Here is a 17,614-nt window from a genome sequence, read left to right on the forward strand (position 1 = left end):
CAGTGAAATCACAAAAGGCAGGAAGTGAGATGAGGACAAAGTCTATGAGTCTAGATGTCTGTGTCTTTCTTCAGTGAAGTTCTCAGTTAAGGTACAAAAGAGGAAATGCTACAGAATTAACATAGGAAGTGTGTGCTGCATAGTCAATTCAAAGATAAAGGGAAAAATGAAAGGCAGCAAGAAGGAAAGGGTAGAATTGTATGGGATGTGAATTAGAAAACACCTGGTGAATAAGGTTTTTATTCTGCTTACTTAGGGAAATTTTTATTGTGGTTAAAAAACTTACATGTTTAACCATCTTTAAGAAAAATATTTTAGGCTGGGGATATAGCCTAGCGGCAAGAGTGCCTGCCTCGGATACACGAGGCCCTAGGTTCGATTCCCCAGCACCACATATACAGAAAACGGCCAGAAGCGGCGCTGTGGCTCAAGTGGCAGAGTGCTAGCCTTGAGCGGGAAGAAGCCAGGGACAGTGCTCAGGCCCTGAGTCCAAGGCCCAGGACTGGCCAAAAAAAAAAGAAAAGAAAAATATTTTAACAGAAAACTGTCAATAAAGTCAAACACACTAAAACTTATGTAAGATTAATAGCACCCAAAAAGCATGCGAGCATATTAATTTATGCAGGATGCATGTACTATGTGTGCCTATAACCTCACAACTCAGGGGCTGAGGCAGGAGCATCAGTCAAGGCCAGGAGTTTGGAACTAGCCTGGGAAACCACCAAGATACTATCATTTAAAAAAGAACAGGGAATATGGCCTAGTGGTAAAGTGCTCACCTCATATACATGAAGCCCTGGGTTCGATTCCTCAGCACCACATATATAGAAAAAGCCAGAAGTGGCACTGTGGCTCAAGTGGTAGAATGCTAGCCTTGAGCAAAAGGAAGCCAGGGACAGTGCTCAGGCCCTGAGTTCAAGCCCCAGGACTGGCAAATAAAGGGGGGAGGGGTCTGTGTCTGGTAATGTGGCTTAGTGATAGAGTGCTTTGCCTAGCATGCATGAAGCCCTGGGTTCAAGTGGTAGAGCACTAAGACAATGGCCAAGCCCTGAGTTCAAGCCTCAGGACTGGCAAAAAAAAAAAAAAAAAAAAAAGAGGTGAGGGGCTGGGGATATAGCCTAGTGGCAAGAGTGCCTGCCTCAGATACACGAGGCCCTAGGTTCGATTCCCCAGCACCACATATACAGAAAACGGCCAGAAGCGGCGCTGTGGCTCAAGTGGCAGAGTGCTAGCCTTGAGCGGGAAGAAGCCAGGGACAGTGCTCAGGCCCTGAGTCCAAGGCCCAGGACTGGCCAAAAAAAAAGAGGTGAAAGGCTGATGGAAGTAGCTTAGTAGCACAGTGACTGCTAGGCAGGCCCTAGAAATGCCTAGTACCATTGGGGGGGTGGGGGGTGGGGGAAGTAGGGTATAATGGTATCTGTCTCAGCACTTGGGAAGTGAAGGTACAATAGAGTTAAAGTTCAGCATGATACACTGTCACAAAACAAAGCAAAAACAGTAACAGCAATTAAACCAGTCAATGTTGGAGAGCGGACACAAAAACTGCCTTTGTGGGGGCTGGGAATGTGGCTTAGTGGTAGAGTGCTTGCCTAGCATGCACAGATCCCTAGGTTCGATTCCTCAGTACCATATAAACAAAAAAGGCTAGAAGTAGAGCTGTGGCTCAAGAGGCAGAGTGTCTCAAGGCAGAGTGCCTTGAGCAAAAAGAAGCCAAGGATAGTGCTCAGGCCCTGAAACTTTGATTTTATTCCATGTGCTCTGATTCATGTCCAAAGACTTTTTTCTATATTAAATCTATACAAAGTATTAAATATAAAAAATCTATTCCAACACTTTTGACTTAATGAGCTTTATTTGGTTTGTAATGAAGAAAGATCTTTTTGAAATTGGATTTGATTATATAAGCACATCAAGCATCAATTAGCATTTGAAATTCATAAAACCTATTTCCTAGGTTAGCTCTGTACAAATCTGTCTTTACCCAGTATGTTCCAGAATATGTTTCTCAAAATATCTCACTGCATTCAGAAAAGGCAAAGAGACATTCTGCTTTTCTAAATTGTGAAGGTAAAAATGTTTGGTTTTGCTATCCTTATACAGGGACTGGCACTTGAGCTGGATGCTAAAGAATGAGTAAGACAGTGTTTGAAACCATCTCTTATCCTCAGCATGAAGCAGAAGACAAAGCTATGGAGTAGGGAAACACCAGAACAAAGAGATCTGTACTGAAGCTGGATCTGGGTAAGATGTAATGGGAAACCTTCAAGGGACTGACTGAAAACTGAGAATCAGATCTGTGTCTGCTTGCTTGCTTAAACAGATTCCAATGTATGACTACAAGAAAAACACTACTAGGAGTTTGCAAGTCAAAGGGCAGTATGAAACCACTGATGACTATAAACCACCTCCAGTAGCTTACAGAACAAAATAAAACAAAACAAGGAGGGCAAGAATGCAAAGTAATACACATTTTATTTTATTAATGATGAGGGGAGGGGAGGGGAGGGGAGGGGAGGGGAGGGGAGGGGAGGGGAGGGGAGGGGAGGGGAGGGGAGGGGAGGGGAGGGGAGGGGAGGGGAGGGGAGGGGAGGGGAGGGGAGGGGAGGGGAGGGGAGGGGAGGAAAATAGAGTATTGGGACAGATCCTGATTCCAAGCCTACCTCAAATTTCGATTACCCTGAGCTACCACCACTAGCCTCAGGGTCATTCCAAAAGGGAAAAAAAAAAAAAGTATACTGGACATTAAGTAATCCAGAAGAGAAAAAGACAAAAACCAGAACATTCTTTAAAAACCAAGGAGTACAGTATGGAAAAATTAGCTCATTTGGGGGACTAAAACTACTAACAACTTCCTGAAGAAAAAAACATTTACTAAAGCAGATTGTAAAGCGATTAACTTAAGAACAATATCTTTGATATATAGATTGATGTGGAACTTGTGGCTCACAATTAAACAACTATAGGTACATCTGCAGCACACTTAATTTTTTCTTCTTTTTTTTCCTACATTTCTCTGCTATACAGATCACCTGAGGGTTTTTTCAGATTTCAAGACATCCATGTATAATAGATTCATGAAGTCAAAATCCTTGTTTGTTCAAAAATTAGCTACATACACAAGTGGATTAAAAGACAAAACAAAGTAAGTAGAGAAGCAACAGGTACCTTCCTCCTCAACCTTGAGAAAGGCCAAGGTTCTAGGATTCTAAAACCTACTGTCCAAACAGTGGTTAGGTACTAAGAGAGGTTATTAAAGTGGGAGAGGGCAATGGTTGATGGGATTAAGGTCAATGTTTACATTAAAATTAAAATATTTTCACAAGCCTTGTTGTGAAGCATTTCTATCTCCTTCACTTAAACTATCCATATAGGCATTATATCAGTCTGGTATTTACCTGCAAGAACTGTACTGAAAAACTGAAAGCAAGGAAAGTTCATCTAGAGTCTTAAGATTAAACATGCTAAATGAGAACTATCACTACTGCTAAAGTTTTTTGTTTCTGTTGGTACTGGTCTGGAGCTTGAATACAGGGCCTAGGCACAGTTCTTGTGTGTTTTTGCTCTACCACTTGAGTCACAGCTCCACTTCTGGCTTTTTGTGGTAGTCAACTGGAGCTCAAGTCTCACAAACTTTCCTGACTAGACTGATTTTGAACTGCGTTCTCAGATCTCAGCCTCCTGAGTAACTAAGATTACAGGTGCCCAGATGCCCAGTAAGTTCAGTGTTAATTTGGGACTCTACAGTATACCTGGTAGAAAAAAAGAAATGGCCATTTTAATTTAAAAGACTAATGAATTCTTTCATGGTAATGGCTAATGAATTCTTTTTATGATAACCTTGTGTGGTATGTGGAAATCAACTCCTAAGGCCTGGAAAAAGTATGCACAAGTAGTCCCATTGCATAAATGGCCACAGTCACAGTCTTAGCACACAAAGAAGCATGCAGCAGGCCAAGAAGAGTGGTACTTAGGATTATCTTGCTCATGTTTTATTTTATTTCCATTTGTAAAAAGAGTTCACCCCAACCTGCCTTTATATGTAAAGAATCCAATTTATATGTACTACAGCAATTCACCAGCTTACGGTTATGATTTGTTTGAGAGAGAGACTTGGTACAGCTCTCAAGTGTGTATAACACAAAATTGTTTCATGACATCTGTCTGATGTCATGGTATATCAGAAATGGAACACACAGAACCAATACAGGCATATTGATTCATTTGATTCATCAAAGGTCCAAAAGCCAGCCCAAATTTTCAATTTTATCTTTTATGTTGGACATTTTACAAAGAAAAACTGCTGCTACCACCTACTCAAAGAACCAAACAAGATCCAGGCAGGAAACCGAGATCTGAGGATTGAGGTTTGAAGCAAGCCAGGACAGTAAAGTCTGTGAGACTTCTCTCCAATTAAGCTCAGAAGTGGTAGAAAACTAGCCGTGAGCAAAGAAAGCAAAGGACAATGCCCAGACTCTGAGTCAAGCCTCAGAAACAGTTTAAAAGAAAAAAAAAAAAGAATCCTACCAGAAAATGTGGCCCCTGAAAAGCATGGAAAATGATTATAATACTATAAACTGCTAGCCTGAGCAAAGACCAAACTTCAAACTCAGGGTCTCATATTTGATAAGCAGGCATTCTACCACTTGGTATAACCATTCCACCAGGACCCTCTTTGCATCAGTTATTTTCAAGACAGGGTCTCAGGGCACACTCAGCCAAGCTGGATTGTAACCTTCCTATATCTGTGAATCACTACATTGTTGGTGCCAGTTGAGAGGTAGTCTCCCAAGGTTTTTTGGCCTGGGCTAACCTAAAACTTTGATCTCCTGAGGAGCTCTGCCTCACTAGCAGCTAGGGCTATAGGCTTGAGCTATTGAGCCCAGCTCAAGTACTGTTTCTATTGGATATGCTAAGTCAAACTAGACTGTGTATTTACTGGGTTACTTAGAAAATAACTGACAAAACACAATCCCCAACACATATATAGTATATACAGCTAAAGGATGATATTCCTGATGTCTGAGATATTTCTCAAAATAATGGGGTTAGGGAAGGAAGAATCTCTGGAGGGGCAATATAGGTAGGCATACGTATCTGTATGAATGATGAGGGAGGAAGAGATAGGAAGGAGGGGGCAAATTAGTTATGTATCAAGCAAATCAGGATCATTTTTCTTTTCTACTTTTGTGTATGAGTACATTTTTCCATAATAAAGACTTTAAAAATAGAAAGCACAAAACCAAAGGCGGAGGAAGAGGAAGGAAAAACTACCACGGTAAGGCAGCGCTACTTGCATGAGGTATGAACAAAGACCAGCTATGTCTAAACTGTAAAGAACAGTGTAATCTTTCAATACCTTTCAATAACAGTGTAATACTTTCAATCTTTGGATTACTATCATAACACATAAGTATGCAGACTAGCTTAAGGCAAAAGTGCCACCCAGTGGCACTTGGCCCAGAAAATTTCTAGTTGCTGCAGTGCAATATACACCATTTGAGGAAAAAATAGCTGCTGTTGAACATAACTGAAAACTGAATATCATTGTGGCTAACATAAAATAATCTGAAAATGAAGAAAAGCAGTGTCTAGAAGAGTACTCTGTAAAATGGGAATGGTTTATGCAGTAAAATGCAGACCAGAACACAGAGAAACATTCATACTTACAAGCCTCCCCGCGCCCTTTCCCCCATGGCTGACTTTGTAACCACTTGAGAGGATGGTGGATCCCATAATTACAGCTCCCAATCAACAAAAAGTTGCATTGTTTATACACTGTAATGCCAAAGTGAAAGGATAGCATCCTCTTTGAGAGGTACCCACTCAACTTAAGGTAAAAGCAAATCAGCTCAGAAGGCCTGCCATTTGCCCCATATTAACTCTTCAGGTGGTATGAGAAATGAAGGTCATGTTGTAAACAAAGAAGATAAAGACAGACACAGGTCAAGTTCAATGTGGGCGACACTAAAAATTTGAAACCTTGACCACTATGAGGCCAACTATACATCAAAATTATGCTCATAACAGTGTGGACAGAGTGGTTTGACATAGCAAGCCTCAGAACAAAGAGAACAGTTATAAACATGTGGTAGTGTGAAGGGGTCTTGTGTTTTTATTTTGTTTTTTGTGTCAGTCCTGGGGCTTGAACTCAGGGCCTAGGCACTGTCTCTGAGCTCTTTTGCTCAAGGCTAGTATTCTGCCATTGAAGCCACAGCTTCACTCTGCCTTTTGGGGGTTAATTGGATATAAGAGTCTCATGGATTTTCCTGCCCAGACTGGCTTCAAACTGCAAACCTCAGATCTCAGCCTCCTGAGTAGCTGAGATTACAGGCATGAGCCACTGGTATCCAGTGACTTGGGTTTTTTAAGTTCAGTGACATGAGTTATACAGCAGTATATCCAGGCAAAATACCAAAGGGAGATGTGATCTCAAATACAGAACACATGATGGGACACATTCTGAAAGCTGTGTCATTTGCAATCTCATCACTGTGCAAATATCACAGTATAAATGCACAAAGCAAGATAGGTGCTTTATTTTAAGGGAAAATGAAAATAAATGGTAAAGAGATTTAGAACCTAGATGTCAGTGCTCTGTCACTGGCTCTGCCACTTATTGGAAATGCTTGTATAGATCACTAAATCTGTTAACAGATTTCCTGGCCTTCAGAACAGTCATAATAATCCCATAACCTCAGGAGCAGTATGTATTAAATGTGCATTCAAAATAGCACAGAGTAAGGATGAAGTAATATTCAATCATGATTATAGTATCCAATGTGCTTCAATAAATTCACTGGATAAACTACATGGTTAGTAAACATATTAAAGCCAAGCACTGATACCTCTGTAATCCTAGCTACTCAGGAAAATGAGATCTAAGGATGGCAGTTTGAAGCCAGCCTATGCAGGAATGTGTATGAGACTCTTATCGCCAATTAGCTATCAGAAAACCAGAAGTGGAGCTGTGACTCAAAGTGGTAGAACATTACCCTTGAACCAGAGAGCTCAGGGACAGTGCCCAGACCCTGAATTCAAGCCCCAATCCCCTTGGACTAGGAGGGGGAAAAAATACATACACACATGAGAGCAGACATGTATGTATGTATGTATGTATGTATGTATGTATGTATGTATGTATGTATGTATGTATATGTGTGTGTGTGTGTGTGTATATGCTGAGAGTATGACTCAAGTATAGAGTGCCTGCCTAGCAAGTGTGAGGCACCAAATTCAAACCCCAGAACTACCAAGGAAAGGAAGGGAGGAGGAACAGGAGGAGGGGGCAGAAAAGCAATTTAAACCAACTGCAATAGAAATGTCTATAATCTTAGTTACTTAGGAAGTAGAGGAAGTAGAGGATCACAACTTGGAGGTCAATCTGGGCAACATAGTAAGACTCCACCTCAAAATAATTAACAACCAACACATTTAAATGTAACTTCCCTGTCTTGGAAACAAAATCCTATAAAACTTACTTCCATGTATCCTTGGGAAAACTTTAGAAAATTCTACACTGTGAATAAGTCAGATCACCTTTTTTGTTTGTAATAGAAAGATACCATGGTATCGCTTCCAGAATTCTGTAATAAATACTATATATGTACGTATACACACACACATATATACGCACACATTGTAATATATATACTATACTCACATGTATGTGTTTATATATGCATTTATGTATATACACATTTTGTTGAATACATGACTAAAATTTTCAGTACCGTACAGTTTTAGAACAGTTCAGTATCAATTCAGTTAAAATATAGCTAATACAAGTTACATAGTAAGGAAAACCTACATACAGAAATTATTCTCAGTGGTTGTTCATACAATCCCAGCTTTCCTGCAAACTACACATCTAACATAAAGTCATTGTTCAGGCTTTGATGCTGAAATGGACACCAGCTGGCTGTGCTGTGAGAATCTTGTCTTTTCAGATTAGAGCCTGTGGCCCAAACACATTACAGGTGGACAGTGTTTCTGTGAACAGGAACAGCAAGCAGAGAAGTAATACAGCTCCATTCTGCAAGCCCAAATCCACATAATGATATACTTTGACAGATACTCTTAAGTCAATTAAATGTGAACATGAAAAACATTAATTAAACAAATTGCTTCAAGAAACAGGATACCTGGAAATAAGCATAATAAAACCACTTACAATGTACAGTTGATACAAATCTATAAAAAAAATATGTAAAATCTGGATTTAAAATGTCAAGAGATTTAAGACTAGTTTTACAAATATTGTTTTGTGGTATTTCTCTGTACCTATGTTCTTTGTGCTCCAATAGCTGGCAGTCTCTACAGGTCAGTCTATCGCATGTTTCACAAAAAAGTTTCAGCTGCTCTTGTTTGTGTACAGGGCAGAAAACAGGACGCTGACCAGATGTCCCAACAGACTCTGTAGCAAAATAAAACAAATACTTTTTAAACAAAATAACAATTTTTTTTTTTTTTGGCCAGTCCTGAGGCTTGGACTCAGGGCCTGAGCACTGTCCCTGGCTCTACCACTGAAGCCACAGCGCCACTTCTGGCCATTTACTACATATATGGTGCTGAGGAATCGAACCCAGGGCTTCATGTATACAAGGCAAGCACTCTTACCATTAGGCCATATTCCCAGCCAAAATAACAATTCTGATGTTCTAATTTTCTTTAAATATAGTCCAGGCTAGCCTTGAACTGAAAATTCTTGTACCTCAGCCTCCCTAGTGCTGAGACTACAAACATATGATACCATGTCTGAAAGTGTTTTAAATTCTTACTGATGCTAGTATTCAAAGCTCATCCATCAATAAGCAGACCACACTACAGGATCAGAAGAGTAAGGCTGGTGATGGTCACTGATCCCAGTGACTTGTCTATCTTACCTGAGACATCTTCCTTCTTCCTGATCAAGTGATCCTTAGTGAACTTGACTCTCTGATGTGCTTCAATGCACGTTTTACATAGCCACTCTCCACATTCTACACAAAAGCCAACAGCATTTGCATTGTCTTCACAACTAGTGCACACCTACAAGAAATAAATACTGACATTAAACTTGCCAAACATAGACTCACAAAGCAATAAAAAAAGTTTCAAACTTGTTCTCAAATATATTAGCTACACTGATGTATAAAGAATAAAATTAGGGCTGGGAATATGGCCTAGTGTTAGAGTGCTTGCCTCATATACATGAAGCCAGGGTTCAATTCCTCAGCACCACATGTATAGAAAAAGCCAGAAGTGGCACTGTGGCTCAAGTGGTAGAGTTCTCTCGCCTTGAGCAAAAAGAAGCCAGGGACAGTGCTCAGGACCTGAGTTCAAGCTCCAGGACTGGCAAAAAAAAAAAAAGGAGGGAGGGAGGGAGGGGGGAGGGAGGGAGGGAGGGAGGGAGGGAGGGAGGGAGGGAGGGAGGGAAAAAGTTAGGCCAAAACTACTCCCAAAAAGCCAGAGGTGGCACTGTTGCTCAAGTGGTAGAGCACTAGCCTTGAGCAAAAGCTCAGTGACAGCGCCCAGGCCCCAGAGTTCAAGCCCCAGGAATGGCAAAAAAAAAAAAAAAAAAAAAAAGGGAGGGAGGGAGGGAGGGAGGGAGGGAGGGAGGGAGGGAGGGAGGGAGGGAGGGAGGGAGGGAGGGAGGGAGGGAAAAAGTTAGGAAGGAACTGGTGAATCATGACTATAATCCTAACTACTCAGGGAGCTGAAGTCTGAGAACCTCAGTTCAAAGCCAGCCCAAGCAGGAAGGTCCATGAGATTTATCTCCAATAAAGGTACCAAAAAAACAAGACATGGATCTGTGGCTCCAGTGGTAGGGTGCTAGCCTTGAGCAAAAGATGATTGAAGGCTGGGGATATGGCCTAGTGGCAAGAGAGCTTGCCTCCCATACATGAAGCTCTAGGTTCGATTCCCCAGCACCACCTATACAGAAAAAAGCCAGAAGGGGCGCTGTGGCTCAAGTGGCAGAGTGCTAGCCTTGAGCAAAAAGAAGCCAGGGACAGTGCTCAGGCCCTGAGTCCAAGGCCCAGGACTGGCAAAAAAAAAAAAAAAAAAAAAGGATGATTGAGGCCCAAGGACCAACACAAAAACAAAAAATAAAATCAGTTATCCATTTATCTCCAACAAAATCCTCCTTACAGGGGCTGGGAATATGGCCTAGTGGTAGAATACTTGTCTCATTTACATGAAGCCCTGGGTTCAATTCCTCAGCACCACACAGGCCGGAAGTGGCACTGTGGCTCAAGTGGTAGAGCCTTGAGCAAAAAGAAGCCCGGAACGGTGCTCAGACCCTGAGTTCAAGCCCCAGAACTGGCAAAAATACAAAACAAGCAAAATCCTCCTTACAGATCTAACATTTAAGCAGATAAAATTGCAAAGCTCAAAACAGAAAGTCTGTATCAGATTCGACTTTTTTTGTTTTTTGAAGGTACTAGAGCTTAAACTTGAGGTCTTACACACATACAATCCTACTTGAGCTACACTTCCAGCCCTTTTTGCTTTTAGGTTACTTTTCAGATAGTCTCATATTTTCTTGTAGGCTGGCTTTAGACTATGATCCTCCAACCTATGCCTTCCTAACAGCTCATATTACAGGTATGCAACACCGTACCCAGCTTGTTTTGCTAACATGAGATCTTGCTAATTTTCTTGCCAAGTTGACCTCAACCTGAGATCCTCCTGGATTTCATCAAGCCAGTAGGCGGAGATTACAGGGGTGAGCCACCAGCTACTGACTATTTAAGTAGCAACTCAGTTTCATTTAACCAAGTCTGAGAATGTAGAATAAGCTATCTTTTATTGTCTTTCAATTTGAATTACTTAATAATCCCAACATGTTTTTTTCTAACGTACATAGTGATTTCAAGACAGGAATATAAGGAAAAATTAAGGTGCGTACCTGTTCTGATTTCTCATCAGAACTGCTAGGGGCTTCGGATGTGTCTTTCACAAAATAATTATCCACAAGGTCTATCTGTCTGCATTCTTGGCGGCACACTGGACACCGTATCACACCAACTACAATGCAAAATACAAAATTAAACACTATTCTTCACATGGGGAGGGACAGAAATTTTGCATCAGGACCCTATGGAAAGCACTCGTATGATCCAGACAAAGAAAAATACACAGTAAGAACAGAGTACAAGACAGGCACCAGTGGCTCACGCCTGTAATCCTAGCTACTCAGGAGGCTGATATCTGAGGATCACAGTTTGAAGCCAGGCAGGCAGGAAAGTCCTTGAGACTCTGGTCTCTAATTAACCACCAGAAAACCAGAAGTGGAGTTGTGGCTTAAACTGATAGAACACTAGCAATATCCTTGAGCAAAAAGAAAACCTTAGGGTCGGGCTGGGAATATGGCCTAGTGGCAAGAGTGCTTGCCTCATATACATGAAGCCCTGGGTTCGATTCCCCAGCACCACATATATACAAAATGGCCAGAAATGGCACTGTGGCTCAAGTGGCAGAGTGCTAGCCTTGAGCAAAAAGAAGCCAGGGACAGTGCTCAGGCCCTGAGTCCAAGGCCCAGGACTGGCAAAAAGAAAAGAAAAAAAAACAACCTCAGGGTCAGTACTTAGACCCTGAGTTCAAGCCCCATGACGGACAAAAATAATAACTAATTAATTAAAAAAGAACTAAACACAATAACTGCTGAATTATACCACTAGGAAAAAAAATGATACTGTGTATTTAGGAAAAGAAAACATCCACGAAAATTCTCATCCAAAAAAGTGCTCATTGTAATATGTGGTTGGCTGGATAATGGCTCTACAAAAATCTTATCAAAACCTACCAGCAGCATTTTAAACTGCAAAAGAGACATGATTAAATTAAGGCTCTTGAAATATGGAATTTTCTGGATTATCCAGAGGGGTCTAAATGTAATCAAGTGATCCTATAAATGAGAGGCAGAGATAGAGGCCTATCAGATAAGCAAGGCGACACCTAAGGTAAAGCAAATCCTGGAGTAGCATGCTGTGAAGATGAAGGAAAGGACCACCAGCCAAGAAATGGCCGCTAGATTCTGAGAGGGACAGGAAATGGATTGCCCTTCTAGCCCTGAGGAACCAGTCTGTCCTGTCAAATCTTTTAGCTTTAGCCACATGGAACCGACTTCACAGTTCTAGACTCTAGAACTGGAAGAGATTTGTATTGTTCTAAGACAGCGAATTCAGAGGCATTTTGTTGCAGCAGCAATAGAAAATAATACCTCACTTTTTTAAAACTTTGGCTTGTGTACCAAGTTTAACATGAACATTAACGTTAAGAATGGGGGCTGGCAGGGCTGGGGATATGGCCTAGTGGCAAGAGTGCTTGCCTCGCATACATGAGGCCCTGGGTTCGATTCCCCAGCACCACATATACAGAAAATGGCCAGAAGTGGCGCTGTGGCTCAAGTGGCAGAGTGCTAGCCTTGAGCAAGAAGAAGCCAGGGACAGTGCTCAGGCCCTGAGTCCAAGCCCCAGGACTGGCCAAAAAATAAAAAGTAAAATAAAAAAAATAAAAAATAAAAAAAAGAACACACTAAAGCCACCAGTGCAACAATGTTCATCGCAGCACAATTTGTCAAAGCTAAAATATGGAACCAACCCAGATGCCCCTCAGTAGACGAATGGATCGGGAAAATGTGGTATATATACACAATGGAATTTTATGCCTCTATCAGAAAGAATGACATTGCCCCATTTGTAAGGAAATGGAAGGACTTGGAAAAAATTATACTAAGTGAAGTGAGCCAGACCCAAAGAAACATGGACTCTATGGTCTCCCTCACAGGGAATAATTAGCACAGGATTAGGCTAGTCACAGCAGAGGATCACAAGAGCCCAATAGATGATGCTAAGTGAAATGAACTCCATGTTATAGAAATGATTGTTATATCACTGTTGTAATTACTTTCAACATGCCATGTGAAACTGTAGCTTCTATTGGTGATGATCCTCTTGTATCCCCTTCCTGAGGTTGTACCTGCACTATTACTGTATCTTATCTGAGTACATAGGAAACCGTGTATGCTGGTATTAGAACTAGGAAAGAGAAAGGGAATACCAAAATCAAGAGACACAGGATGAAAAGACAAACGACTATAAAAGCAATACTTGCAAAACTGTTTGGTGTAAATCAACTGAACAACTCATGGGGGGGGGGGGAGAGGGAAAGGGAGAGAGGGGAGGGTGAATGAGGGAGTGTTGTGCCAAGTTGCAAGACCACCCCCAAGAAGACCACCGAGATTTAGACACTCCGAAATGCAAAAGCAAGGCAAGGCTTTATTTAACGAGCTGCCAACTCGGGCCTCGTCCTACCCACCGACACAGCGGAGGTTAGGAGGGAGCCCCGAGCTGTGATTACACAGGGCTTATAAAGGCAAAGAACAAGGTTACAACAATCAGCTGTGCAAGCAAGATTAGAACACAGGTACAAATCTGATTGGCTCAGGGTTCGATTCTAAAATGGGGTTCACGTGGTGGGGCCTGACTTCAAAGTCTGGCACCTCATTTCCCCCTTTTTCTTTTTGGTACCTTGGGAGCCAATCATGGCTCCATTCTGTCCATTTCAATGGCTTGCATGTCTAGGGGATGATATAGAGGTAAGGTATGGGCCAGTAGGGCCAAAAGTAGTATCCGAAAATAACTCTGGTCCCTCGGTTTTAAAGGGGGGCTGATGGGTGAAGATCATCCATCTTCTGTAATTTCTTCAGGCTGACTCAGGGGCGTTGACCTTACCTAGCCAGGAACCTATAACCTTAGTCTACTTTACCAAGGGACTGCAGGATTCACCTCACTTTGGAGTGAGCTGCCAAAATAACATTAACACCAGCCAGGGTAGTAAGGAAAGAAGGCAAAAAGAAAATTATAACAATATTCAGTCTAACTTTCTTTTCTTGAGGCGAAGGCGAAGCGGCCCAGCTGGGTGCTTGGAGACCTCCCATGTTCCATCACGGTAGTTGTCATCCAGGGCAAAGGGGTCAGCTGGCCTGGCGTGGAAGCAATGAACCCAAGTGGCGATGCCGTCCAGGGTCCCCTCCACCGTGGTTAATCTGTTGATTGGGGGCATTGGCAAGCTGACAGGCCTTTAACAGATCTCAATAAGGACAACACAATCTCAGGTCTACAAGCTTTCTTTCCTAAACAGATGTATCAACTTAAAATTCTTACTGCCAGTCAGGGCTTTGAGTAAATGCGGGGGGTGAGATTTTAATCTATCCTCTCATTTAACTGGGATGGGGAGTATGGAGCGGGAAACATTTCCTCCTCCATGCTTCCTCCCTATGTCAAAGCTCCCTCAATTTCCTCAAAGGTGGACCATTCTGACTTGCACAGGGTGATCCACTTTTCCTTTTTAAGGGCCACACCTTGGTTCTGAGCTATCTCCTTAACCTCCCTCCAGTGAGCTAGGATCAAGTCTAGGGGGCTAGATGGAGGTCCTCAAGATAGAACGTTATCCATAGCTCTGATCAGAAGTTCAGTCCAAAAGGCTACAAAAAACAAAACAATAAAAAAGGAGGAAAACACACAGGCCTGAGAACAAGAAAAGCTACGAGTTGGAGATCTCCCAAGCTGGCCCACAACCTCCTACAAGGGTGCAGAAGGAATGGACCCGAGTTGGCCCACAACCTCCTGCAAGAAGGAGTGGACCCGAGTTGGCCCACAACCTCCTGCAAGGGTGCAGAAGGAGTGGACCCGAGTTGGCCCACAACCTCCTGCAAGGGTGCAGAAGGAGTGGACCCGAGTTACGAGTTGGAGATCTCCCAAGTTGGCCCACAACCTCCTGCCAGGGTACAGGAGGAGTGGACCCAAGTTGGCCCACAACCTCCTGCCAGATAAGCAGAAGGAGCAGACCCAAGTACAAGGTGGGCGGGTTGAGTCTCGTTTAGGAGGCCCTCCTGGTCAGTTCCGGCCAAAAACCAAACTGACTCGTGCCCTACAAGTATAAGCAAAAGCAAAACAGACAAACAGACAAATTACAGGCCAAGACAAATGAACAGTGCTGTTTCCTTACCTTCGGAGTCTGGGATCTCGGGGTCTCTGGGGCTATCCCGGACGAGCCCCCAAATGTTGTGCCAAGTTGCAAGACCACCCCCAAGAAGACCACCGAGATTTAGACACTCCGAAATGCAAAAGCAAGGCAAGGCTTTATTTAACGAGCTGCCAACTCGGGCCTCGTCCTACCCACCGACACAGCGGAGGTTAGGAGGGAGCCCCGAGCTGTGATTACACAGGGCTTATAAAGGCAAAGAACAAGGTTACAACAATCAGCTGTGCAAGCAAGATTAGAACACAGGTACAAATCTGATTGGCTCAGGGTTCGATTCTAAAATGGGGTTCACGTGGTGGGGCCTGACTTCAAAGTCTGGCACCTCAGGAGGAGGTAACAAACAGTACAAGAAATGTATCCAATGCCTAACATATGAAACTGTAACCTCTCTGTACATCAGTTTGACAATAAAATTTAAAAAAAAAAAAGAATGGGGGCTGGGGATATGGCCTAGTGGCAAGAGTGCTTGCCTCCCATACATGAAGCCCTGGGTTCAATTCCCCAGCACCATATATACAGAAAACAGCCAGAAGTGGCACTGTGGCTCAAGTGGCAGAGTGCTAGCTAGCCTTGAGCAAAAGAAGCCAGGGACAGTACTCAGGCCCTGAGTCCAAGTCCCAGGTCTGGCCAAAAAAAACACGTTAAGAATGAAAACTCAGTCCTAAAGTCACGCCACAATCTACTTCTGCATCAAGAATGAAACTGAAGTTTCCTATCAACTCAAGAAAATGTGGTGTGTGTACACACGTGTGTATGTGTACACACACACACAATGGAATTCTATGCTTCCATCAGAAAGAATGGTACTGTATCATTCATAAGAAAATAGAAAGACTTGGAAAAAATAAGCCAGTGTAAATAAGCCAGACCCAAAGAAACATAGGTTGCATAGTTTCCCTCATTTGGTGTAACTAGAATGTGCCTATAAATCCACAAGTAAACATACTGGATGGTAGAAGAAGAAAAAAATACACTTGGACATAATAAATTATCCAGGACTCTAGACATTCATGCAGTGAAACCAAAGGAGGATGATAGTCTTAGGAGAGATCACAAAGGCTCAATAGCTAGTTTATATGATCACATAAAATGATGCTTATCAAAATGAACTCCAAGAATTGAAAACGAAGGTTTTTTTTTTTTAGTTTTGCTATTTATTCTTGTGTTTTGGTTTATTTGCTTTTCTCCTTTGTTGCTGTTTCTTTTTATTTTTTGTACCTTCTGTCTCCTCTGTAAGTTTATCTGTCTTGGGGAGGGTAAGGGGGAGCACAGAAAGGGTGGGACAAAGGGTGAACCAATGCAACAGTGACACTCACTAGATACTATGTTAAAATGAACTATACAACTTGTGGAGGAAAAGTCAGGAGGAGGGCTGGGGATATGGCCTAGTGGCAAGAGTGCTTGTCTTGGGCTGGGGATATAGCCTAGTGGCAAGAGTGCCTGCCTCGGATACACGAGGCCCTAGGTTCGATTCCCCAGCACCACATATACAGAAAACGGCCAGAAGCGGCGCTGTGGCTCACGTGGCAGAGTGCTAGCCTTGAGTGGGAAGAAGCCAGGGACAGTGCTCAGGCCCTGAGTCCAAGGCTCAGGACTGGCAAAAAAAAAAAGAGTGCTTGTCTTGTATACATGAGGCCCTGGGTTCAATTCCTCAGCACCACATATATACAGAAAATGGCCAGAAGTGGCGCTGTGGCTCAAGTGGCCTTGAGCAAAAAGAAGCCAGGGACAGTGCTCAGGCCGAGTCCAAGCCCCAGGACCGGCCAAAAAAAAAAAAAAAAAAAAAGGAAAATCAGGAGGGAGAAAAATCAGGGGAGAGGTGACACTGATGACACTGTTCAAAACGAAATGTATATACTACCTGAGTTCTATACCCCTCTGTATATCATCTTTACAATAATTGTTTTTTTAAAGAATGAAACTGAAGATATAAACACAACAGATAGCATGAAGAAGGCTGATCATGACAGGATAAATGGTAATCCCAGCACTCAGGAGGCTGAGGCAAAATAAATGAAAAAGCCACTTGGCAGACTAGAGAAACCTCTCTTTAGTAATAATAATACTGACAATAATAATCATTCTTGCCTTCACAAGAGATCAAGACAAGGATTTTACACAAATTCTAACACCATATACAGTCATTCTCGTGGAAAATAAAAATGTAAATATCTCTATTTTAGCTAGGCATGGATTAAATGCATCAAAACACATACACTATTCTAAAAGTTGGAATATCATTCAGTCTCAGTCTCTCAGAAGACATACACTGTTAAGACAAACTCAAATGGTTATATATTTGAAAACAAAATGTTGTTTTACATATAGCAAAACCTACAGAATACTCTGTCTCTTAACAAGTGTTTTAGTGTGTCTGAGCCCTTTGGGTGACAGTTTATGAGTTTGGCCATAGTGTATGCTAACTTCACAGTATGCCTTATGGGAAAACAAATCCATTTTAGTATGCCTGATGCTTGCTGCATTCAGGCTGGCTGCTAGATGGACCAGAATCCAAGCAACTGAGGCCAGACCTCTCTGGAGGCATCCAAGATTCCAAGTTTGAGATGAGAATGCATGCTTAGCAATA

General features: G+C 42.3%; 1 protein-coding gene across 4 annotated transcripts in view; it reads right to left on the reverse strand.

Annotated features, from left to right (window-relative positions):
- Trim33 (tripartite motif containing 33) overlaps window positions 1–17,614 on the reverse strand; it is an 83,810-nt gene that overhangs the window by 33,104 nt on the left and 33,092 nt on the right. For all 4 annotated transcript variants that reach the window (XM_048351825.1, XM_048351824.1, XM_048351826.1 and 1 more), the window contains exons 2-4: window positions 10,889–11,007; window positions 8,883–9,027; window positions 8,281–8,413 (exon numbers count right to left, since the gene is read on the reverse strand). In XM_048351825.1, coding sequence (XP_048207782.1) covers window positions 8,281–8,413; window positions 8,883–9,027; window positions 10,889–11,007 — 397 coding nt within the window. The remainder of the gene's footprint in view (window positions 1–8,280; window positions 8,414–8,882; window positions 9,028–10,888; window positions 11,008–17,614) is intronic.

The sequence above is a fragment of the Perognathus longimembris genome, chromosome 7, assembly GCF_023159225.1.
Source record: "Perognathus longimembris pacificus isolate PPM17 chromosome 7, ASM2315922v1, whole genome shotgun sequence".
NCBI classification, from domain to species: domain Eukaryota; kingdom Metazoa; phylum Chordata; class Mammalia; order Rodentia; family Heteromyidae; genus Perognathus; species Perognathus longimembris.